Source organism: Coloeus monedula, assembly GCF_965178545.1.
Source record: "Coloeus monedula genome assembly, chromosome: 6".
Classification (NCBI taxonomy): Eukaryota; Metazoa; Chordata; class Aves; order Passeriformes; family Corvidae; genus Coloeus; species Coloeus monedula.
The window spans coordinates 295,579-317,794 of record NC_138786.1 but is presented as its reverse complement, the minus strand read 5'-3'; the positions used below and the strand labels follow the sequence as shown (position 1 = coordinate 317,794).

At 69.1% G+C, this 22,216-nt stretch overlaps 3 protein-coding genes across 7 annotated transcripts; 2 read left to right on the top strand and 1 right to left on the bottom strand.

The window, feature by feature from the left end:
- Positions 1-1,247: 1,247 nt before the first annotated feature.
- On the bottom strand, positions 1,248-5,178 carry P2RX3 (purinergic receptor P2X 3; the record flags this gene model as incomplete). Its single annotated transcript, XM_082283663.1, has 12 exons — positions 1,248-1,370; positions 1,476-1,553; positions 1,737-1,802; positions 1,898-1,991; positions 2,079-2,209; positions 2,715-2,856; positions 3,056-3,133; positions 3,224-3,317; positions 3,918-3,984; positions 4,056-4,127; positions 4,229-4,364; positions 5,039-5,178. The coding sequence occupies 12 exons, from the start codon at positions 5,176-5,178 to the stop codon at positions 1,248-1,250; spliced, it is 1,221 nt and encodes a 406-aa protein (XP_082139789.1).
- Positions 5,179-6,047: 869 nt separating this feature from the next.
- On the top strand, positions 6,048-12,133 carry SSRP1 (structure specific recognition protein 1). Of its 3 annotated transcripts, none has more exons than XM_082282966.1 (17): positions 6,048-6,134; positions 6,639-6,798; positions 7,013-7,198; positions 7,369-7,474; positions 7,670-7,860; positions 7,928-8,158; positions 8,248-8,351; positions 8,463-8,591; positions 8,733-8,954; positions 9,037-9,109; positions 9,535-9,673; positions 9,764-9,809; positions 10,304-10,427; positions 10,686-10,856; positions 11,091-11,173; positions 11,295-11,475; positions 11,756-12,133. In XM_082282966.1, exons 2-17 carry the CDS (start codon positions 6,745-6,747, stop codon positions 11,822-11,824), a joined length of 2,109 nt encoding a protein of 702 aa, XP_082139092.1. In that variant the 5' UTR covers positions 6,048-6,134; positions 6,639-6,744; the 3' UTR covers positions 11,825-12,133. The 3 variants fall into 3 exon arrangements, with proteins under 3 accessions (XP_082139092.1, XP_082139093.1, XP_082139094.1); XM_082282967.1 differs by having other exon boundaries at positions 6,082-6,163; XM_082282968.1 differs by having other exon boundaries at positions 6,116-6,131.
- Positions 12,134-13,375: 1,242 nt separating this feature from the next.
- Positions 13,376-22,099, top strand: TNKS1BP1 (tankyrase 1 binding protein 1). 3 transcript variants are annotated; one of them, XM_082283068.1, is made up of 12 exons: positions 13,376-13,512; positions 13,990-14,115; positions 14,242-14,860; positions 15,567-15,639; positions 16,432-17,676; positions 17,972-20,184; positions 20,307-20,622; positions 20,841-20,970; positions 21,054-21,190; positions 21,341-21,507; positions 21,621-21,686; positions 21,874-22,099. In XM_082283068.1, the coding sequence occupies exons 2-11, from the start codon at positions 14,022-14,024 to the stop codon at positions 21,679-21,681; spliced, it is 5,055 nt and encodes a 1,684-aa protein (XP_082139194.1). In that variant the 5' UTR covers positions 13,376-13,512; positions 13,990-14,021; the 3' UTR covers positions 21,682-21,686; positions 21,874-22,099. The 3 variants fall into 3 exon arrangements, with proteins under 3 accessions (XP_082139194.1, XP_082139195.1, XP_082139193.1); XM_082283069.1 differs by having other exon boundaries at positions 20,304-20,622; positions 21,652-21,686; XM_082283067.1 differs by having other exon boundaries at positions 20,304-20,622.
- The last annotated feature ends 117 nt before the right edge of the window (positions 22,100-22,216 follow it).

Sequence of the window (22,216 nt, the reverse complement as noted above, 5' to 3'; positions counted from 1 at the left end):
GAAATCCCAAATCGGAACGAAGAAGAGCCGGAACCCCCCACTCCCCAGTGCAGACACGGCTCGAGCCTTTCCGCCAATTAACAGCATTAGCGGGGAAGCCCCAGCGCCGCTAATGAGCCCCCGGGGTCTCAGCGAGGCTCCCCGGGCTGCTGCCGCCCCGGCCGGAGCCCCGTTAATGAGCAGGACCGCTAACGAGCAGCTCTATTAATGACTATTAATAACAATCCCGGCAATCTGTGTGCTACTGGAACACGGCGCAAGTATCCCTTTCCAGCCGCCACACGAGTCCTTTCCCAGTCTCCTCCCTTCCCAAAAACTGGGGGTTGAGTGTCCCGCTCACCCCCTCGCTGCCCTGGAAGCTGAGATGGCTCCGCTCGCCCCCGGTGCCACCCAGGGGGTCCTGTTAGTCCCGGCGCCGGGGAAGGAGCCCCCCAGGCCGGGTTTGTGGTGGCCACGGGTGGTGGGTGGGTGGCCAGGGCTGAGCTGATAAGGAATCCGTGCGGCTGATAACGAGCCCCGCTGTCTGCAGCGGGGGGAGGGCAGGAGCCGCTCTCCCTGCGGGGCGGGGGCTGCCCTGGGCAGCAGCGAGGGGCTCCGGGACCCTCGCTCCTCGCTCCCAGGAACGAACGCCGGGACTTGGCACCGGCGGCTCCACCGGCACCAAGCCAGGCTCACGGCGTCCCCACCGGCCCTGCAGGGGGATTGGGGTGGGATGAGGAGCCAGATCCCCCCCTCCCCGGAGCAGGAAGGGCAGCGCTTGGCCCTGCACGAGGAGGGATCCGGCAGCTTCCTCCGAATCCACCAGAGTTACTCACATCCGACCGAGGAAGTGACCCCCTCGGGCTCAGCTCCTGTCCCTCTGTGCCCCCTTCCACGGGCCGCGCTCCTGCTGGCAGCCCCCCCCGCGGTGTGCCCCATCCCACGGACAGCACCCCGACCCCTCTCCCCTCTGCTCCCGCACCCCAACCCTGCCCGTCGGCCCCCAAAACCGCCCCGCGCCCACCAAAGCTGGACACGGGTGGGTGCTGCGAGCCACGGGTTTATTGGAGGGGGGGAATGCAGCACCCTCGGAGCAAGGGGCGCTCCGTGTGGGCACAGGGGACACTGGGATGTACTGGGACACCCGGGCACCCGGGGTGGGCACCGGGGACACTGGGATGCAGATGGGGCTCACAGGGTGAGCGCTGGAGAGGGGCGAGCAGTAGGAGCCCCTCAGCCGGCCGTAGGCTGCCCCGCGGCCCCCGGGGCTAGAGGCCGAGGGAGAAGGTGCCCGAGTCGGTGGATTGCTTGTCCCGGGTGCAGGCCCCCAGCGCCCCGGGGGGACACGCCGTGGGGCTGGCGGGGGTGGCGGGCTCACCGGCCTCTGGCACCTGTGGGGCAGGGGACGGGCGCTGGGTGAGTCACTGCCCCCGGGGGGCCGATCGAGCCCTCCGGAGGTGCCCCCATCCCCAGGGCACCCCGGCCCCACGTCTGACCTCCTCGAACTTGCGGGCCTTGTAGTGCTCGGCGCCCTTGAGGAAGTTGAGCAGGATGATGTCGCACAGCACCGTGCCCTGGGGGCGGCAGCGTTGGGGTGGGGGGGGCCCCGCGCTGTGGAGCACCCCCGGGACCCGCAGGGAGCCCGGCCGCTGTCACCCTGCGGCTGCGCTGTGTCCCCGTGCCCCACGGCCACGGGATTTCCCCCTTTTGCCCTGCGGGGTGTCACCACGCCGGGGCTGAGAACGGCCACAACTCACCACACCGATGGAGGTGAACGCGGCCACCGTGTTGATGAGGGTGGGGACAATGCCGAACTTCCCGGCCTGGGGGAGCAGAGCCCTTGTTGGCCAGAGCTCCCGAGCCCCCCGCGGCCCCCCGAGCCCCCCTCGGCCCCCCGAGCCCCCGGCCCCACACGTACGCTGCCATACACCAGGACATCAAAGCGGATCCCAAAGGCCTTGGTGAGGGTGCGGCGCTCGGAGCCATTGGGCCAGCGGTAGTACCGGGCGTGCCTGCGGGGCCGCGGGGACACGGGGACATGGGGACAGGAGCCACGCCAGGCAGCACACACCCCTGTGCCAGGCGCGTCCCGGCCGTACCTGAAGTTGTATCCAGGGGCGGGGGTCCGGGCCAGGCTGTCCAGGCGGGTGAAGGAGTAGCGGGGCAGGCAGCGCTCCCAGGCCCGGTCCAGGTCACACACCCACCCGATCTTGATCCCCAGCACCCCGCCCTGCCCCAACCCTGCGTCAGCACCACGGACCCCAGACCCACGGCCCCAAGTCCCCGCAGCTTCACAGCCTTGTGTCCCCTGGCCCCATGCTCCATGTCCCATCCCACATCCCCATGCCCCTAAGTCCCCTGCCCCTGTCTCAAATCCCCGTGTCCGTACACCCCATGTCCCCATGCCCCGTATCCCAAACCCCACGCACCCACATACATGTCCCTGTGTGGAGCCCCACGCCATCGCTGTGTCTTGTGTTCCTGTATCCCCATGTCCTGTTCCCAACATCCCACACCCCTGCACCCCTATGTCCCCATGTTCCATGTCCATGTATCCCACCACCCCATGCCCCTCCCATCCCATGTCTCACGTCCCCATGTCCCACATCCCCACATCCCAGGTCTCTGTGTCCCCAAGCCCCATGCCCTCACATCCCACCTGCCCGTACCCGTATGTCCCCACACCCACCCCATTCCCCCGCCGTGTCCCCCGTGCCCCCCGTGTCCCCGCTCACGGTGGCAGCCAGCGCAGGGAAGTCCTGCCCGGCCAGACGTGCCACGTCCCCCAGGCGCAGGATGGGGCACAGGGGCTGCAGCTGTGGGTGGAAGCGGCACCGGCCCAGCTCCACCCCACTGCCTGGGGGTGGCAGGTTGGTCCTGGGGACACGGGGGGACACAGGGGGACAGGGAGGGATGTGCCATCAGGCAGCAGTCTGGGGCTCGTGGACCCCCATCCCAGTGTTCCCCCACCATCGTGAGCCTGTGTCCCCATGTCCCCCCGTCGCCGTGTCCCTGTGTTACCCTGTCCCCCTGTCCTCACGTCCCCCCGTGTCCCCCCGTGCCTTGTGCCACTCACTTCTCAAAGCCGAAGAGCGGGAAGCGGATGCTGTTCTTGATGAGGAGGGTGAAGTTCTCAGCTTCCAGCATGACGGGGCTGGAGCAAAGGGGGTGACGCTGGGGAAACGGCAGGGGGCACGTCCCCTGCTCCTCCCTGTGTCCCCTGTGTCCCCCCGGCCCCACTCACACGTCAACAGTGTCCACCTCGGGCGGGCACCAGCCCTGGATCTCGCAGGTGCGCAGGGTCGCGTTGTAGGCGATGCAGCGCCCCGTCAGCATCCCTGGGACCCCGAACCCCTGTCAGCACCCCTGGGACCCCTGTACCCCCATCAGTACCCCCCCGGGAGCACCGCTGGCACCTCGGACCCCAGCCCCTGTCAGCACTCCCGGGACCCCCGTACCTCTGCCAGCACCCCTGAGACTCCGGACCCCCATCAGCACCCCCGGGAGCATCCCTGAGACCCCCGACCCCTGTCAGCACCCCTGGGACTCCCAAACCCCCGTCAGCACCCCCGGGAGCACCCCTGAGACCCCAGACCCCCGTCAGCACCCCTGGGACTCCCAAACCCCCGTCATTCCCCCCGGGAGCATCCCTGAGACCCCAGACCCCCGTCAGCACTCTTGGGACTCCCAAACCCCTGCCAGTACCCCCGGGAGCACCCCTGAGACCCCAGACCCCCGACAGCACCCCTGAGACCCCAAATCCCTGTCGGCACCCCTGGGACCCTGAACCCCCGGCTCCCCCAGACCCCCAGCTCCCGCATCAGAGCCCCGGCCCCCCCCAGTCCCCTGAGCCCACCAAGGATCCCTCACTCCTTCCCGTGGTGGCTCCCCCGGTCCCTCCGGCCCCCTCAGCCCCCGTTCCCACCGGGATCCCTCACCGTTGCTCGTGCCCGGGCTCAGCTCCCGGCAGTCCCGGTCCGCCGAGCAGTGGAACGCGGCTTCGCTCTGCGGGGCGGGGGTCAGCGGGCGGGGGGCTCATCGAGGGGTCCCCCCGAGCGCTCCCCGCCCCCCCGCACCTCCGGGCACAAGCCCTGCTCCTGGTCCTCGGTCCGGATCTGCTTGGTGACCACCACGAACACCGAGGTGCCCTGAGGGACGTGGCTGTCACGCGACCCGTCCGGGGGGGTGGCGAGCTGAGGCGGGGGTGGCCCCGCGCCCCTCGGCGACCCCTCCGGTGCCCGGTCCTCACCTGGGGGGGCGTGACGTAGTCGGCCGTGTCCATCACCTGCCCCGCGTAGCGCCCCACGCCCTTCACCTTGGTGACCACGGAGGACTCGATGGCGGTATCCCGCACCTGGTACGCTTTCTCATGGAGGAACACCCAGCTGGGACAGCACCGCGGGTGACGCTGGGGACAGCCACCCTCCGGCAGCCCCCTGACCTGCCCCTGGCTCGCGGTCCCCGACAGCCCCGCCGGCGGCTGCTGTCACCCCCCGGGAGCACTCGGGGACAGGGACCCCCTCCTGTCATCCCCTGGGGCCGAGAGGCTTCTCCGCTCCTCGGTGCCACCCACAGTGTCACCCACCAGAGATGCTGTCCTGGCTGTCCCCCGTGTGTCCCCCGTAACGACAGCTCGCTGTCCCCGTCATGTCACCTGCGCTGCCACCCTCCTGCCACCCGCACCGGCACACTCTCTGGCTGTCCCCGCCGTGTCAGCCGCACCGACACCCTCTGTCCCGGCTGTCCCCGTCGTGCCACCCGCTCCGGCACACCTGAATTCCCGGCGCTGACACATTTTGTCACCCGCTCTCGCGTCCCTCCTCTGCTCCATCGCTCACCGCTCCCGGCCTGGCCACCCCCTCACCCCGCACCGCCGGCCGGGTGTCCCCTCGCTGTCACCCCCCCATCACCCGTGTCACCCCCGGGTGCCGCCTGCAGCAGCAAGCGGGAGTCGCCGCGGTGCCGGGAAGAGGGTGCGGGGGGTGTCCCGGGGGATGTCCCGGGGCGGCGCGTCCCAGAGGTGCCCGAGAGCTGTCCCGGCGGCTGCCGCGGGGCTCACCCGACGAAGTAGGCGAGGATGAGGAGCTGGACGCCGCGGTTGACGACGCCCACCACCCAGCTCTTCACCACCACCGACTTGGTGGTCTCGTACGAGAAGAAGTCGCTCACCCAGCGGGTGCGGGAGCGCGGCGGGGGCATGGGCAGCGCGGGGGGCGGCCGGCGACGGGGGTCCGGGCAGGGCAAGGCAGGGCTACGGGCAGGGCAGCGGCAGGCAGGGATGCGGGAACGGAGGGCGATGTGGGAAGGGCAGGGCAGGGATGCGGGCAGTGAGCGGGGATGCGGGCAGGGCAGGGCGCGGGCGCCGGTGCGGGCAGGGGTACCGGCAGGGGCACGGGCAGGGTGCGGGTACCGGCAGGGTGTGGGCGGCAGCCCGCAGGGGTGCGGGCAGCGGGGGCGGGCGGAGGCGGGGGCAGGGCGGGGGCCGGGGGCGGGGGCACGGCCCGGGGGGACGGGAGGGGTCGCCCCCTTGCTGGGGGGATGGAGGGCGGGCAGGCGGGGTCCTTCCCGGGCGTCCCTGCGGTGGGGAGCCCCAAACGGGGGACGCACTCGGACACCGGGGAGCCCCGCGCCGGGGTGCACGTGGGGGGCGCGCTCCAGGCTGAGGATGCCGGGTTTGGGGGGCTCCTCTGCAGGGGAGCACGCCCGGGGGGCCCCGTGTGTGCGGTTTCGGGGGTGCCCCGCTGTGGGCCGCCCCGCTGCCCGGTTCCAGCACTTTGGGGCACCCCGCTTTTGGGGGGGTGGGGGTCCCCACACGAGGTGACGTCACGGGGCTCGCCCCGCGCTGGCCAATGGGGTCCCTTCTCCCCTTCTCTTCATGGTGCTGGGCGGGGCAGAGCGGCGGCCGGCGGGGGAGGGGGCGCGGCCGCTCTAGCCCCGCCCCCGCCGCCTCGGTGGGCGGGGTCCTCCGGCGCGCTGCGGAGCCGCCCGCCGTGCGGCGGCGGGCGTTGCACGGGCCCGCCACGTCGCCAGGGGGCGCCAGCGCGGACCGGCGCCATGGCGGAAGTGCGGGCGACTTCCGGCGGCGGCGGCGGCGGCGGCGGCTCCGCGCGGTTGGCGCTGCGCAGGCGGGAAAGGCGGCGGCGGCGGCGGCGGTGGTGCGGGGGGCTGGGCGGGCTCGCCCGGGGTATGGGGGGTGTCTGGATCCCGCGGGGGGGAACCCGCGGTCAGGGGAGGCCGGGCTGGGGGGGGGGGAACAGGCCTGAGATGGGAGCAGGTTCGGGGCGGCGGGGCAGGCCCGGGGTTGGGGGGCGCTTGGGAGCTCGGTCCCGGAAGGAATTTGGGGGTGCGGCGGGTGGTTTGGGGCGCGGAGAGGCCGCATCGGGGAGGGGAAGGGCAGGGGTGGGGGTGTTGGAGCGGTGCGATGACACAGCGGTGGCCGAGGGGTGCAGGAGGGGGTGGCCCCCGGGCCAGGGCACATCCGGGGAAGGGGGCGGGAGGGGCCGGGGTCGCCGCCGCCGGTGATTCAGGTGCCCCCGCGAGAGGCAGCGCCCGGGACTGGGGGTGGGAGCAGCTGTGTGGGGGCTGAGGTGTGGTTCTCGGGGCGCTGAGGAGCGCCAGGAGCCCGTCGCCAGCCCGGCTCACCCGCTGTCCCCCCGCAGCTGCCCTGACTGAGTCCCGTGCCACTGCCCCGGGCATGCCGGGCTGGGGGGGCTGCTGAACCCCTCCTGAGCTCGTCCCCGTCCCCTCCCGCACCCTGCAGCCGCCATGGCCGATACGCTGGAGTTCAACGAGATCTACCAGGAGGTGAAAGGTTCCATGGTGAGCGAGGGGACGCGGGGACGGCCCCAGGGGCACTTCTGGGGTTGGAGTGTGTTGGGGTGTGGACGGGAGAGCGAATGCTGCGTGGTGAGGAGGGCGGGGGCCATGAAGCTGTGGTCGGTGGTGTGGGTGCCTGGGGGGCTGCACCCAAAGGGGCCCTGGTTCCCCCACGGTTCCAGGGGACCGAGTCCCGTGATGCCCGGCTCTCCCGCAGAACGATGGGCGGCTGCGGCTGAGCCGGCAGGGCGTCATCTTCAAGAACAGCAAGACGGGGAAGGTGGACAACATCCAGGCCTCGGAGCTGGCCGAGGGCGTGTGGCGACGCGTGGCGCTGGGGCACGGCCTCAAGCTGCTCACCAAGAACGGCCACGTCTACAAGTATGATGGGTTCCGGGAGTCGGTGAGTCCATGTTCCCTGCTCCCGCTGCCTTGGCCCTGGCCCTGGCCCAGCCGTGCTCCCTGCGAGCCCCAGAGCAGCTCTGCCCCCTGCGTCTCTGTGCCCGGGGGCTGTGTCTCGCGTGGGGCTCTGGGTGTTTCCTGATGGTGTGCCCTCCCTCTCACCCAACCCAGGAATTTGACAAGCTCTCAGATTTCTTCAAGGCCCACTATTGCCTGGAGCTGGCGGAGAAGGATCTGTGTGTGAAGGGCTGGAACTGGGGCACGGTGAGGTTTGGAGGTGAGTCCCAGTGGCAGCCTGAGGCCGTGGGGTGGGATGTTCCCACCGGCATGGCTGTTCTGCTGCCCCTGCCGCTCCCTTGGGAGCAGCTGCTTTCTAGCGATGTTTCTAGGGATTTTGGGAGAGGAGCGGGACTGTGTCTGGAGATGGGATTTGAGGGGCACAGCTCTGAGGTGGCTGTGACGTTCCCCGCAGGGCAGCTGCTGTCCTTCGACATCGGGGAGCAGCCGGTGTTCGAGATCCCGCTCAGCAACGTGTCCCAGTGCACCACGGGCAAGAACGAGGTGACGCTGGAGTTCCACCAGAACGACGATGCCGAGGTCTCGCTCATGGAGGTCCGGTTCTACGTGCCTCCCACCCAGGAGGATGGCGTGGACCCCGTGGAGGTGTGTGGGGCTGGCAGGGGGGCGGGGGGTGGCAGCGAGGGCCTTTTTGTGACCGCTTCCCTCGCAGGCCTTCGCCCAGAACGTGCTGTCCAAGGCAGACGTGATCCAGGCCACCGGAGACGCCATCTGCATCTTCCGGGAGCTGCAGTGCCTGACGCCGCGCGGGCGCTACGACATCCGCATCTACCCCACCTTCCTGCACCTGCACGGCAAGACCTTCGACTACAAGATCCCCTACACCACCGTGCTGCGCCTCTTCCTGCTCCCACACAAGGACCAGCGCCAGATGTTCTTCGTGGTGAGCGGGAGGGCCGCGGCCCTCCCCTGGGAGGGCAGCGGGGGTGGTTCAGGGCGGTTTTGTGTCCTCACCTCCCCCTCGCTTTCCAGATCAGCCTGGACCCCCCGATAAAGCAAGGCCAGACCCGCTACCACTTCCTGATCCTGCTCTTCTCCAAGGATGAGGACATCTCCCTGACCCTCAACATGAATGAGTGAGCTCCCCCCGCTGCCAGGCCGCTTCCCAGACCCCTCCCTGGATCCTGAGGGAGGTGCTGACCCCCCCAGACCCCGTTCTCACCTCTGCCCTCCCTCCCTCCACGCAGGGAGGAGGTGGAGAAGCGCTTCGAGGGGCGGCTCACCAAGAACATGTCGGGGTCCCTCTACGAGATGGTCAGCCGGGTGATGAAGGCGCTGGTGAACCGCAAGATCACCGTACCCGGAAACTTCCAGGGGTGAGTGGCTGCAGGGCCAGTCCCTCTCTTCCCTCCTCATTCCCATGGCCAGCAGGGAAGGGGCTCTCTGTGCTGGGGAGCAGGGCCTGGCTGCTGTGGCTGGGCACAGTGTCCGCACGGACAGCGGAGTTTGCCCCACAGACACTCCGGAGCCCAGTGCATCACCTGCTCCTACAAGGCCAGCTCGGGGCTGCTGTACCCGCTGGAGAGGGGCTTCATCTACGTGCACAAGCCCCCCGTGCACATCCGCTTCGACGAGATCTCCTTCGTCAACTTCGCCCGCGGCACCACCACCACGCGCTCCTTCGACTTCGAGATCGAGACCAAGCAGGGCACCCAGTACACCTTCAGCAGCATCGAGAGGTGGGTGTGGGCTGGGGGGCCAGCCCGGCCGTGCCCACCAGGGCTCCCCGGCAGCCCAGCCCGACCGTGCCCTCTCCCACAGGGAGGAGTACGGGAAGCTCTTCGACTTCGTCAATGCCAAGAAGCTGAACATCAAGAACCGGGGCCTGAAGGAGGTACCGGCCGCGCGGGGCCGGGCTCGCGCCCGCTGGCGCCAGCACCACCTTCTCCCAGAATCCGGCTGCTTTTCCCTCCTTTTTTCACCTCTCTTTTCTCTCCTTGCCCTTGTAGAGGAAAAAGGTCCGTGCGATATCCCTTCCTCTTTCTCCTCCTCCTCCTCCTCCTGGTGCAGGTTTCCTGTGCATGGCCGTGGTGGTCTCTGACTAACCCAGTAACCCCAGCGTGGTGTGCGAGGGCCCCCCGTAACCCCCATAACTGCTCTGCCCCTCTCTCCGGGGCCCTGAGGGGGGAAGGAGGGGATGTGGCCATGTCTGGCTTCTGCTGTGTGCATGCCCAGGGCCGTGCTCACCCAGGGCTGTGTTCCAGAGGGGCAGTGTGCCTGGGGGGCACAGGGAGCAGCTCTCACACTGCCTCTCTGCAGGGAATGAAGCAGAGCTACGATGAATATGCCGACTCTGACGAGGACCAGCACGATGCCTACTTGGAGAGGATGAAGGAGGAGGGCAAGATCCGGGAGGAGAATGCCAACGACAGCAGTGACGGCTCCGGGGAGGAGACAGGTGAGGGCTGGGGCTGAGGGGCTGCTGCGGTGCTCCAGCTCCTGTTCCTCGTGAGGATCCGAAGCACTGAGCCCTCGCTTTCCCCTCCAGATGAGTCCTTCAACCCTGGAGAAGAGGATGACGACGTGGCTGAAGAGTGAGTAGAGGCCGGGCAGGGCTCTGTCCAGAGGCCCTGTAAGAAGGTGCTGTTCTAGGGCTGTGTGAGCATTGAGAGATGCTCACAGCATGAATGGGATCACCTGGATTTGGGAATGTGCAGCCCTGGATTTGGAAATGTTGGGCAGCTGGGGCAGTTCTGGGCTCGCTCCCTCATAATGGCATTAGGCAGTACGAGAGAGTTCTGGAAGGGACCAAGGGCTCCTGGGGAGGCCTTGGCTGCTCTGTCCGGGAAAGAGAGCAGCTGGGAGGAGGGTTAAGGCCCCAGGCTGGGGTGAGGATGGGTGGGAGTGGTGGCAGGAGCCCTGTTTCCCTGAGAGCTCCGAACGTCCGGGAAGCAGAGCAGAGTGAGCCGTGCTCGTGGACGGCGACTCCCCTGAGGGCTGTTAGCGGGAGCACGGCAGCTCCAGCCCGGGAAGCCTCCTCGGGGCTGTGGTGTCTGGGGGCAGCTCCGAGGCCGGTGCCCCTGTGCAGGTTCGACAGCAACGCCTCGGCCAGTTCCTCCAGCGGCGACGGCGACAGCGACCGGGACGAGAAGAAACCAGCCAAGAAGGCCAAGATCGTCAAGGACCGCAAGCCCCGCAAGAAGCAGCCGGAGGTGAGGGGCTGCTCCGGGAGCAGGAGCAGCTCCTGGAGCAGCATCAGGCAGGTCACAGCCCCGCCTGAGCTGCCTCACCTCAGTCTCTGCAGCCCTGGCCGGAACTGTTGTCCAGGCCTGGCGTCGCTGCTCCAGATGGGTCCGGGCTGAGCCTCTCCCAAGGGCGCGTTGTTCCCATGCCCAGCCTGTCCTGGTCGTTGTTCCGAGGTGTTGGGTGAGGGGTGCATTGTGGTTCCATGGGTTTTCTCCACCTCCCAGAGCAAGAAGGGGAAGGACCCCAATGCTCCCAAGCGCCCGATGTCGGCCTACATGCTCTGGCTGAATGCCAGCCGGGAGAAGATCAAGTCGGACCACCCTGGCATCAGCATCACTGACCTGTCCAAGAAGGCTGGGGAGCTCTGGAAGGCCATGTCCAAGGAGAAGAAGGAGGTGAGGGGTGGGAGGCCCAGGGGGCAGAGCTGGGCCTGGTACAGAAGGGGAGGCTGGATGTGGGAAACCCCTCCTTGCTCCTGGGAGCATGGAGCTGCACTGGTGGGGAGTTGGGAAGGGGCGGGGACATCCTAGGGGTGGTGAGCTGGGTGATCAGAAGTGGGAGCAGGGTGGGGTGCAGGAGGATGGTGGAGGAGGAGGGGGGGCCTCGCTGACCCCGTGTTCTGGCCGCAGGAGTGGGATCGGAAGGCGGAAGACGCCAGGCGGGACTACGAGAAGGCCATGAAGGAGTACAGCAAGGCTGACAGCCACAGGGGGTGAGCGTGCTGGCAAGGGGCCGGCAGGGCTTGGCCCCCCAAAATCGGGCTGTTCCCGGGGCCAGCGCTGCCAGCCAGGTAACGCCACTGCTCTCCCCTCTGCCCACCCAACCCCACGCAGGGAGAGGTCCAAGAAGAAGAAGAAGAAGCAGGAGAAGCAGGTGAAGGGGAAAGGGGACAAGAAAGGCGCCACCTCCAAGTCCTCATCCTCCAAGTCCCCTGCTAAAGGCATGAGCGACAGCTTCAAGAGCAAGGAGTTCGTGTCCAGCGACGAGAGCTCCTCTGCAGAGAGCAAGAAGGAGGTGGGGGTCACAACTCGGGGAGGTCCTGGCCCCTCTTCCCTGGGAAACAACTGTCTGGGAGGGTCCCCGCCCCTCTCCCCTCGGGGAACATCCCGGTGGCTTCTGCTGGAGAGGCTGGGTCCTCCTGGTACCTCGTGTCCGTGGTATTTGGCCATCCCTCAGGGCTTGTCCCCAGGCCAGCACCATCACGCTGTCCCTGCAGTGGGGCCACGGGAGGAGTGGGGGATGCTGCCCTGCCTTCACTGTCCCTTGCTGACCTCCTCTCTGTCCCCACCCGCAGGACTCGGAGGACGAGGGCGCTGCCAGCCCGCCCCCCAGCTCCGAGGACTCGGCGTCCGGCTCGGATTAGCCCCGTCCCGGCTGGCTCCAGGCTGGTTCCCGGTTGGGAGAGGACTGGGCGGGCCGGCCCCGCAGCAGGGACCGGCATCCCGGGCTCCCGAAGGCTCCCACCCGGAGCGGGGCCAGGCTCCCCTGTCCCCCCAGCACCCCGTGGTGGCCGGAGGTGCCAGAGGCTCCTCAGTCCCTCACTCCTGTTCCCCATCAATTTATTTTTTCTAAACACTTGGGTTTCTCTCCTTTTCTTTCCTTCCCTCGCTGGTTTTTTTTTGGTGTTGTTTTTTTGTATTTTGGGTCCGTTCACATGGCAACTCGGGTTGAATAAAAAAAAAAAATCCCACTGATGGTGTTTGTGTGGGTGTGGGGCTGGCTCCCCCATCCCTCCTTCCTTCCTGCAGCCATCCGGGAGCTCGTTCCCCTCCTTGAACCGCTTCCAGGGCTGACTTCATTCTCTCCCCACCCTCCATTAGTGGCCCCCAGCCCCTGCTCAGCCATCAGAGCTCCTAATTACAGCCCCTCGCTCGATCCTGATGCCATCTGGGCGTTTTTCTACCTCCCTCGTGAGGGGGTTGATCCGATTAAGTCCCGTTTCCCCTCCGGTGTTGATTGCGGCCAGTTCCCGGTCCCCCATGGCTGCCTCTTCCCCCCTCCTTCCACTGCCTTTACTGGCACCGCTGGGATGGGGCTGCGGGGAAGCAGGAGCCCCCCGGGGCGGAAGCCGCGGGTCCCCGGTGGGCACAAGGGGCCCTGGACCCCCAAATGGTGGGGGTGGGGGGGCTCTATTGTCACAGCGACCTCCACCTAACTATGCACTGCTGCCCCTCTGGCGGCTGCCCCACGGTTGAAGGACACCGGGAACGGGACGATTTTGAGTCCGGGGGTGCCCGGGGGGTCCTGCCCGGCTGCTCCCGCCCCCGAGGGTGATCCGGGGGGCGCTGGAGGTCTCCGGCCCCTCCGGCCCCCCCTCGGAGGGCTCTCTAGCCGCCCCTCTCTGTGGTCCGCCCGCCACGCGGCGCCGCTCTGCCCCGCCCCTCGCCGTCGGGGGCGCGGCCTGGCGCTCATGAATATGCATGAGCAGCGCCGGTGGAGGGTGAGTGGGGGTCTCTCTGCCGGGATGGGGCTGCGGGGAACCGGGAACCCCCCCGGGCCCGTGGCGCCCGCCGGGGGACCACGCGGCTTCAGCCGCGGCGGGCAACACGGGCCCGGGACCTCCCGAATTTGAGGGGGGGGCTTCGTTGTCATGGGGACGGCGCTAGGCCGCGGTCGCGGCCTACTCAGCCACTCGATCGGAGGCTTCGTTGTCGTGGCAACGAGGGTAGGCCGCGCTGGCGGAGGACCCCGGGGGGGCCGGACCCGCATCCCGGGGCCCCGCCGCCATCCCGGGCTGGGACACGGGCCCGATGGTTTCCAGATGTGGGTTGTGGCGGCGGTTCCCCCGCGGAAGGCGCGAGGAGGGGGGTCTTGGGGAGGGTGGACCCCGGCGGGGCAGGAGGGAGCGAGGCGGGGAGGGGAGGGCAGGGCCGGGCCGGGAGGAGGCACCGAGCGGGTTTTTCCTGTCCCCGCAGCCCCGGTGAGTCACGGGAGAGGCGGCGGCGGCGGCAGCGTGAGACCCGTGGGGACACGAGCCCCTCCTCCCCGCCCGCCCCGCGCCCCCCACGCGTGTCCCCGGCCCGCCGCCGGCATGCGGCTGCTGTGGGGAAGGTGAGCGCGGCGCTCGCGGCCCCTGCTAGGGGCTGGCGGAGGGGCTCGGGGCGCCGGGCGGGGCCTCCCGGGCGCCCGGGGGCTCGGGGGGCCGGGGGTGGCCTGGGCAGGGAGCTGAGATGGGGGCTGGGGCAAACCGGGGGCCAGCCCGGCGCGGGGGGCTTGGCGAAGGTCGGCAGGAGTGACACGTGTGTGTTGGGACAGGTTAGCGCAGGGTCAGACAGGTAGAGGAGGGGCCCCACGGCGTTAGGGAGCGTAGCGCGGGGTCGGGGTGGCTCCGGGGGGGTTGGGGCGGTGGCCGGGGCTGCTGCCGGGCAGGGCTGGCTCAGGTGAGCCGGGCCCGATGTGCCGAGGGTGGCACCGCGGCGCGATCACCGCTTGGCGCAGCCGGACGGGGCTCGGCACAGGGCCCCGCGGGGCGCTTGGGCTCCCCCAGGCTCGGGGCGCTCTCCGAGACGATTCTCCCTCTCTCCCTAGGGGCTGACCCTGCACCGCGCCCCAGCGTCGCCATGGCCTCCCAGCCGCAGCCCCTCTGCCCCGCCGTGCCCTGCGCCTCCCCCGCCGGCACTGGGGGGGCCGGGCTGGCCGGCAGCCCCGACAAAGGTCAGTGCCCCGGGCTGGGGGGAATCGGGGTGGAGGGGCTGCTGGGGCAGCCTCCTCAGAGCTGTTCCCAGCTGTGGGGGGCCGCACCACTCCGCTGACTCCGGCCCCCTCCCTTGCCCTCCGCAGGCATCGCGCGCCCCAAGCCACCGGTGCGGCCCAAGCCCCGCGTGCTGCCCAAGCCGGCCGTCCCCGCCAAGCCCCCGGTGCTGCCCCCCGCACCGGGCCCGCGGCACCCCCGGCCCGAGCTGCCCTCGGCCGAGAAGATGAATCGCCTGGCCGGGCCCCAGCCCTACAGCGGGGGAGGCGCGGGGGGGCCCCTCCGGCGCCCCTCCTTCACTGTCAAGTCGCCCGAGACCCCCAATGGGAAGGGGCTCTCATCGCCCCCGGTGGCAGCTACCGAGGAGGAGGTGTCCCCGGCCCCACCAGCCCCCTCGCGCAAGGGCCCGGCGCCCTTCAAGGTGACGCCGGTGCCGGTGGCCACCAGGCCGGAGCGGTTCCCCGGCACCACCGTGGAGGAGATCCTGGCCAAGATGGACAGCAGGGAGGGCCCAGGCAGCCCAGACCGGGCCTGGCTCTCGCCCTTCTGCACCGACCCCTCCTCCCGCTTTGGCTCCAAGACCTTTGCTGCCTTCCGGAAGCGTCCCAGCGGGGAGGCTGATGGAGACCCCGCCGGTGAAGCCCCCCAGGTGCCCCAACCTGCAGCAGAGGGAACGGGGGACGATGGACACCCTGTGGCTGAGACGAGGTGAGTGCCCGGGAGCTGACGCTGGGAGGAGAGTGGCAGTGGGAGCAGGGGACATCACTCCGAGCCGTCCCGGGGCTGGGAATGTAACAGAGCTGAGGTCTGGTCGCCGCCACGGGGCCCGGGTTCCTCCCGAGCTGCAGTGCCTCGAGGTGCCTCCGTGGGAAGGCCGGGGCGGCCAGTGCCGACCGCAGGAAGGGCTGTCCCGGGCCAGGAGCTGCCTGCAGGCAAGCTCCGAGCCAGCCTCTGGGCTGGGAGTAACAGGCCGGGGGTCGCACCCCCAGGAAATGCTCCTGATTTTCCAGCCTTGCTATTTTCTCCCTGCTGGGCCATGCCAGGGCACAGGGAGCAGGCAGATCGGCGGGACTCCCAGCTGCTGGATGTCCTGGGCCAGAGCCAGGGCTTGGCCATGCTCCCGAGAGCCGGGCACCTCAGGGAGAGCTGGGCGGGGGCTGCCTGCTCAACTCTGAACGGGAGTGTGAGAAACACGCTCCCAAAGGACCGAAAACTTTCCGGCAGAGGAGCTGGGGCTGCTTTGCCTCCTTTCCCTGGCAGCCCAAGCCAGAGACCATGTAGCCGTGGCAGGGCCCGGCCCCTGTACCCTGCGTCCTTGAAGGGTGGTTTGGGGCAGGGGTGCCTCGTGGGTGGTGGGAGAGTAGCACTGAGGCACACAGTGGGATTTACCCTCCTTCCCCTTTTCTCTCTGCAGCAGCTCCCCCCCAGCCGGGCCGAGCTGTGCCGGGGACCCCCGCGGACGCCGGAGGCCGCCGTCCCCCCCTGACGTGAGTGCTGGCCTCGCCCTCCGGCGCCATGGCGGCTCCGCTCCTGGGCTCTCTCCTTCGGGGCTCTCCTGTCTCCTCCGGGGCTCCCTCTCTGCGGGGTGCGTGTCTCTCCTTTCTCCTTGGGGTGCTGGCTGCCCCTTCCTGGGCCGGGGGCGGCCGGGGGAGGGTCAGTGCCCCCTGTGCCGAGAGCCCGGCGTGGGGCCCGGGGCTGTGGGGGTGGCGTGTGCCAACACCGGTGCCAGGCGTGGGCAGGGAGCAGCTGTGAGTCACCAGCTGGGGTTCGGTGACCTGGCAGGTATGTGGCAGGGCAGGCCCCGCGGGCATCCCGCCAGCCCCTTTTTCCCGTGCCGTGCTCAGGGCGGTGACTGGGACACCGGGCCGCGGTGACACCGCGGGTGGCAGCCTGGCCAGCGGCACCAGGTCACCCGGTGAGGGGCAGACCACAGCAGTGCTGGGCAGGGTGATGCCAGCTGCGGGCAGGGCGGGGGGCTGTGCTGGGGGGGTTCTGACTTCTTCCTGCTTCATTTCTTCTCTCCATCTGTCCAGGCGCTCTGGGGGCAGCGGGGGGCCGGGCAGGGAGCGGGGCTGGGTCACCGGGAGCCGCCCTGGTTGAGTCACGCAGGAGCAGCCTGGTGCTGGCACGCAGCACGGGCACTTCCTGCCCCGGGTGCGGGGAGGGGAGCAGGGCTGGAGGGAGGGACCCTCCAGAGATTTGGGGGGCTGGCTTTGGGATGGATGACGTTCGGAGGTGCCTCTTGATTGACATGACCCCCCTGCCGGCTCTTTCCACAGCTTTCCTCTCTACAGCTGGGTGCCCTCGGACCTCCAGGCTCCCCAAGGCCCCCCACCTGCCCAGCCCCGGCCCCAGGAGCTCCTTTCCAGCCTGTCGAGCCCTCTGCCCCGGCCCCTGGCTCCCCTGATGCCCCCCCTGAGCTCCTGGCCCCTGACTCCCCCACACTGCCCCCCGGCTCCCCCGAATCCCCCGCTCGGCCTCCAGCCAGGGTCCCCGTCGCCTCCGTCCAGGCCCCGGGTGCTCCCTCGGCCACCAAACCCCAGCTCAGCGTCTCCCGTTCCCCCGGCTCCCCGCACACTCCGGGGGAGGGATCTCCTGGCACTGCCAGCCCTCCTGGCACTCCTGACCTGCCCCTGCGAGTCACCTGCCCCCCCGGCTCTCCCGAGGCTGCTGCCGAGTACCTGGGCCCCCCCAGCCCACCCCTTGCCAAAGCCTCTCTTCCCCCGGGCTCCCCAGAGGGACCTGATGACTCTGCAGTGTCCCCACCGTCCCCTGAGGGTCCTGATTTCAACCTCCCTCCCCGGGATGTGGGGCTCCGGCGCTCCTCAGAGGGGGTGCTGCGGCCCCCACCCACGGGGCAGGGCCTGGGGGAGCTGGGGGGCTCGCTGAGCGCCCTGCCCCGGCCTGGAGACCTCCTGTCGGAGCCCTCCCTGGGCAGCGAGTCCGCGTGGAGCCTCTCCCAGTCCTTTGAGTGGACATTCCCGTCGCGGGGAGCACGCCTGCCAGCCTTCCCTCCCCGCTCCCCCATCCGGGAGACACCTGACTCAGGGCTCTCCGAAGAGGGGGAGTCGGATGGGGAGGCTACGGCCCCCGGCCCTCCGAAGGACAGCAGGTCTGAAGGATCTGACAGCCAGGAGGCGGAGGGGGCTCCGTGCCCAGGGGGTCCCGTGGCCCAGCGAGAGGCTGAGGGCTCAGCACAGGAGGAGGAGGAGGAGGAAGGGGAGGCAGAGCGGGATGCTCCCATGTCCCACTCCCCACTTCACGTGACAGAGCCTGGCCAGGAGCCAGCTGAACCTGAGTCCCCCTCCCAGCCCAGGCTCACCACAGCTGCCCCCCTGGGTCCAGCCCCCCCAGATCCAGCTGCTCCAGCTGACTCAGCCTGGGCAGGTGATGGCCCCAAGAGCCTGCAGGGTCCCGGGGGCCCAGGCCAGGCCGAAGGGCCCTCGCAGGGCCCTGACCCCCACGCCGACCCGGGCTGGCTGACGGAGCTGCTGGCGTCGCCCGGGGTCCACAGCTCTCCGGAGGTGAGGAGTGTGGGGGGCTCTGTGGGGTCAGGGTGGGCTGGGCTCCTCCCTCCATGGGGCAGTGGGATGGGACAGGACGGGCGGGTGGTGGGTGGAGGCTGAGCAGGGCTGTGTGCTGAGGGGCAGGTGGCGGGGTCTGCCCTCTCCTCGGGATGGGCCCCGCCGTGCTGTGTCCCCAAGGTGTGTCCCTCCTCCCCAGCTCCACTGCTGCGGGAGCCAGGGTTGCTCCGCCCTCAAACTCCTCTCCCCTTTCTAACCTCTCTCCCCTCTAACTCCTCTCCCCTTTTTCCCCCAGAATCTGTTGGGCTGGTCACGGAAGGACCTGTGCAGTGAGTTTGGCATTGGCCGCCCTCGCCAGGACGGCACCTTCGACTGGAGCCACCCAGGTGTGTCCAGGGAGAGAGACTGGCCTGCTGAGACCAAGCAGGACCAGGAATTCGGGACCAGATCCAGCTGGGGCAGCACCCACGGTGACAAGGACAGCAGTGCCCGGGAGAGCTGGAGCGGTGACTACAGAACAACGGAGCTGATGGGGGACATGAAACTGGGCTGCAGTGACTGGTCCCAGTCCCTTGGCACTGGGGAGAGCTGCCTGCAGGATCCAGACTTGAGTGCCAGCACAGCCAAGTGGGGCCAGGGCTATGGCAGCACGGAGGAGCTCGGCACTGGACAGGCCAACTGGGGCAGCGGCCTTGGCACGGGACACGTCCGGCAGCTGGACAAGGAGCCGCGCTCCGGGCAGCCCACCTGGGCAGGCAGGTACAGCGGCGGGGACACGGAGATGAAGGACAGGGAGCTCACCCCAGACTGGGCCGGTAAATACAGCAGCCGGGATGCTGGGAGCAAGGACAAGGATTTAACGCTGGGCTGGGCTGGCAGATCCAGCACTGGGGACGCTGGGAGCCCAGATAAGGAGCTCAGCCCCGGCCGGCCAGCCTGGGACAGGGGGTATAACCCCAGGGACATGGAGAGCCAGGACCGGGAGTTCAGCCCCAGCCGGCCAGCCTGGACTGGGGAATACAGGGGCACGGAAAGCCAGGACCGGGAGTTCAGCCCCAGCCGTCGGGCTGAAGGCAGTGAGTACAGCGCCGGGAACGTGGATTCCCGGGACCAGGAATTCAGCCCCAGCGGAGTGGCCTGGGATAACAGGTACAGCACCCAGGACATGGAGAGCCAGGACCGGGAGTTCAGCCCCAGCCGGCCGGCCTGGACTGGTGAAGTCAGGGACATGGACAGCCAGGACAGCGAGTTCAGCCCCAGGAGACCAGCCTGGACCAGTGAATACAGGGAAATGGAAAGCCAGGACAGGGAGTTCAGCCCCAGCAGGCCGGGCTGGGATGACAGATCCAGCAGCAGGGACACGGAGAGCTGGAGCCGAGAGTTGAGCCCCAGCAGGCCGGGCTGGGATGACAGATCCAGCACCAGGGACACAGAGAGCCGGGACCAAGAGTTGAGCCCCAGCAGGCCAGGCTGGGATGACAGATCCAGCAGCAGGGACACGGAGAGCCGGGACCGAGAGTTGAGCCCCAGCAGGCCGGGCTGGGATGACAGATCCAGCACCAGGGACACAGAGAGCCGGGACCAAGAGTTGAGCCCCAGCAGGCCAGGCTGGGATGACAGATCCAGCACCAGGGACACAGAGAGCCAGGACCAAGAGTTGAGCCCCAGCAGGCCGGCTGAAGCCAGTGAATGCAGCACCAGGGACCTGGAGGCCCAGGATGAGTTCAGTCCCAGCAGAGCAGCCTGGGGTGATGGATCCAGCACCAGGGACCTGGAGACCCAGGACAGTGAATTCACACCCAGCAGAGCAGCCAGGGATGGCAGGCACAGCACCAGGGACATGGAGGCCCGGAGTGGGGAGTTGTTCAGCCCCAGCGGAGCTGTCTGGGATGACAGATGCAGCAGCAGGGATGTGGAGGCCCAGGACAGAGAGTCCAGCCCCAGTGGAGCAGCCTGGCATGGGGAGCACAGCTCCGTGACCCCCAGGGAGGAAGAGCAGGAGCTGATCCCGGCCCGGCTGAGCTGGCCCGGTGAGGGCAGCATCGGGCAGACCGGGCTGGTCAGGGGTGGCGAGGAGGACATGCCCAGCTCCCACCACCCCAATCCCCTGGCCCAGCAGCCCAGCTGGGGCGGTGCCCACCAGCAGGAGCGTGACAGCTCCGGCAGCAGGGACTGGGCTGAGGAGCTCCGAGCAGCTGAGTGCCACAACCAGTTCGGTCTCATCAGGACAGAGCGGGTGCCAGACCCCTGCAGTGCCAGAGCCTCGGATGGCTCCGTGTCTGGGGTCCTGCCACAGCCCCCCCAGGCAGGCTGGCACAGGGATCTCTCTCTGGACATGGGCAATGCCCGCTGGAGCCAGGATGTGGACAGCTGGAGTGTGGACCCGCAGGATGCCGAGGCCAGGCGCCAGGAGTGGGCGAGTGCCTTTGGCGCCCGCTGTGCCGCCCGCAGCCGGGACCTTGGCACGGGGGAGTGGAGCCTGGGAGGTGACATCGGCGCAGAGCACTGGTAAGGAGGGCACCGGTGGTGGCAGGGAGGGAGCAGCTTCCCCTGCAGCAGACAGAGGGGTTTGGGGCAGGGCTTGTGTTTTCTGGGGCTGGAGCAACTCTGGGGTTTTGTCTCCCAAGCAGGTCGGCCCCCAGCCCATCGATGGGTGACGTTCCAGCTGATCTCCTGGCTGCTGAGCCCCCCCGGAGCGAGTCACCCAGCCCCTCCGAGGAGGAGAAGGACCCCTCTGAGCCAGCCGCTGCCCCGCAGAGCACCAGGGCCCGCCCTTTGCTGCCAGAGGCTGCCAGTGGGATCCCAGCAGGCACAGGAAGTGAGGAACAGTCCTCAGACCACCCGGATGGGGAGAGCTCCTCAAGCTGGGGGGAGCAGCAGCTCTCTCTGGGTACCCCCCAGCCCGAGGGGTCCGTGGAGCAGGGGCAGGAATTTCCTCTTCTGGAGGTGAGTGGGGAGTGGGGAGATTCCAGTCACCCTGTAAGGCCTGGGACTGCCTGGCTGTCACAGGATGTGTCTGTGGATGGGGCTTTGCCCTCTGACCCTGCTGCCCCCAGGGTCGGCCGTGGGTTGAGGGCCCCCAGCACTGCTGTGGGTGTGCTGGCTGGGGTGGGGGGTCCCTGGGCTCCCTGTGCCAGCTCTGACCTGTCCCCCGGACTCGGCAGGACACGGAGCTCCTGGACAGCAGCGTGTTCCGCAGCAAGGCCAGCCTGGGCCGCAAGCGCCAGCACCGGGCACCGTCCGTGCGCCCCACCGCCACCGAGGGGGACAGCTGGATCTTCCAGGACTCCACGGGTGAGCCCAGCAGGGATGGGGACGGGAGCGGGGTGTCTGTCCTGGCACAGTGTCGTGGTGACGCTGTCCCTGTGTCCCCACAGAGCCCCGGCCAGCCCCGGCAGCGTCCTCTGACGAGGAGGCAGCGGAGGAACCCCGGAGCCGGCGGATGCGCGGCTCCCCCTCGGGCAGGGGGGTCAAGGTGCCACTCTTTCCTGGCCTCAGTGCCTCCGCCATCAAGGTGAGACCCTCGGACTCCTGTGCAAGGGAGGGTGGAACACAGGGAAACTGAGGCAGGGTGGGGCTGGGAGCTAAAGGCAGGGAGGAGGCAGTGGGGCGATTTGGGGGGCAGAGCACTGTGTGTCTCCCTGACCTCTCTCTCTGCCCCCAGGCCAAGCTGAGGGGTCGCAACCGCTCGGCCGAGGAGGGGACATCGTCAGGGGAGAGCAAGGGGACCCCTCCTAAGGACCCCCACGTGCAGCGCTCCAAGTCCTGCAAGATCCCTGGTGTGAGTGGGAAACCCCCGACTCTGCCCCCCAAGCCAGAGAGATCCTCAGGGTGAGTGTGGGGGGCCAGGACCCTCATGGGGGCAAAAGGGGGGCTGAGGGCATCGGTCTGGGTGCCGGGGCTGGTTTTGGGGGGGTCATGCTGAGGCTGTGCCAACACCCCAGATCCGAGGCCTCTCCCCCCCACTGGCTGCAGGCGCTGAAGCTGAAAAGGAAGAAGCCTTGAGCGGGGTGAGTGTGGGATTTGGGGCAGTGCTAGGGACACACTCCCCCAGCTCGGGCCTCCCCATGTCCCTGGGGTCTGCACTGCTGGGGGACAGCCTCCCTCCTGTCTGCTCTGGCTGGGTCCCCCCGGGATGGGTCACCCCTGGGGGGGCCCTGCCGGGTCCTCACCCCGTCCCCACTGTGTCCCTTCCAGGCTCGCTCCCCGACGCCGACAGCCGCTGTCCCCGGACCAGGGCTGTCCCCTCCCGTGGGGACACACACACACACAAACACACACTCACCTATGCACTTTGTACGAGCTCGCAGGGTCCCTGTCTTCCCAACACCTCCTCCCCATCCCCCCATTGTACCCTGTTCCCGTGGTCCCCAAGGGGCTGGGGGTGGGCACGAGCCCCCCCTTCCCCTCCCCCCTGCTCGTGTATGGCCCCGGACACAGGGCGATGGGTCCGGCTCGTGGTGCCGCTGCCACAGACAATAAAACCTCGCTGGTCAGTTCAGGGGGTCCTGGCTCTTCTCCCAGGCCCTGCGTGGGGATC

What these genes read in the sequence shown, in the direction of transcription:
- SSRP1 (XM_082282966.1), top strand. Translation starts at nt 6,745, where the DNA reads ATGGCCGATACGCTGGAGTTCAACGAGATCTACCAGGAGGTGAAAGGT. An exon ending in AGAACCGGGGCCTGAAGGAG is followed by an intron (nt 9,110 to 9,534) that starts GTACCGGCCGCG and finishes GCCTCTCTGCAG; the next exon opens with GGAATGAAGCAGAGCTACGA. An exon ending in CTGCAGAGAGCAAGAAGGAG is followed by an intron (nt 11,476 to 11,755) that starts GTGGGGGTCACA and finishes CCCCACCCGCAG; the next exon opens with GACTCGGAGGACGAGGGCGC.
- TNKS1BP1 (XM_082283067.1), top strand. Translation starts at nt 14,022, where the DNA reads ATGGCCTCCCAGCCGCAGCCCCTCTGCCCCGCCGTGCCCTGCGCCTCC. An exon ending in GGGTCCACAGCTCTCCGGAG is followed by an intron (nt 17,677 to 17,971) that starts GTGAGGAGTGTG and finishes TTTTTCCCCCAG; the next exon opens with AATCTGTTGGGCTGGTCACG. An exon ending in TCAGTGCCTCCGCCATCAAG is followed by an intron (nt 21,191 to 21,340) that starts GTGAGACCCTCG and finishes CTCTGCCCCCAG; the next exon opens with GCCAAGCTGAGGGGTCGCAA.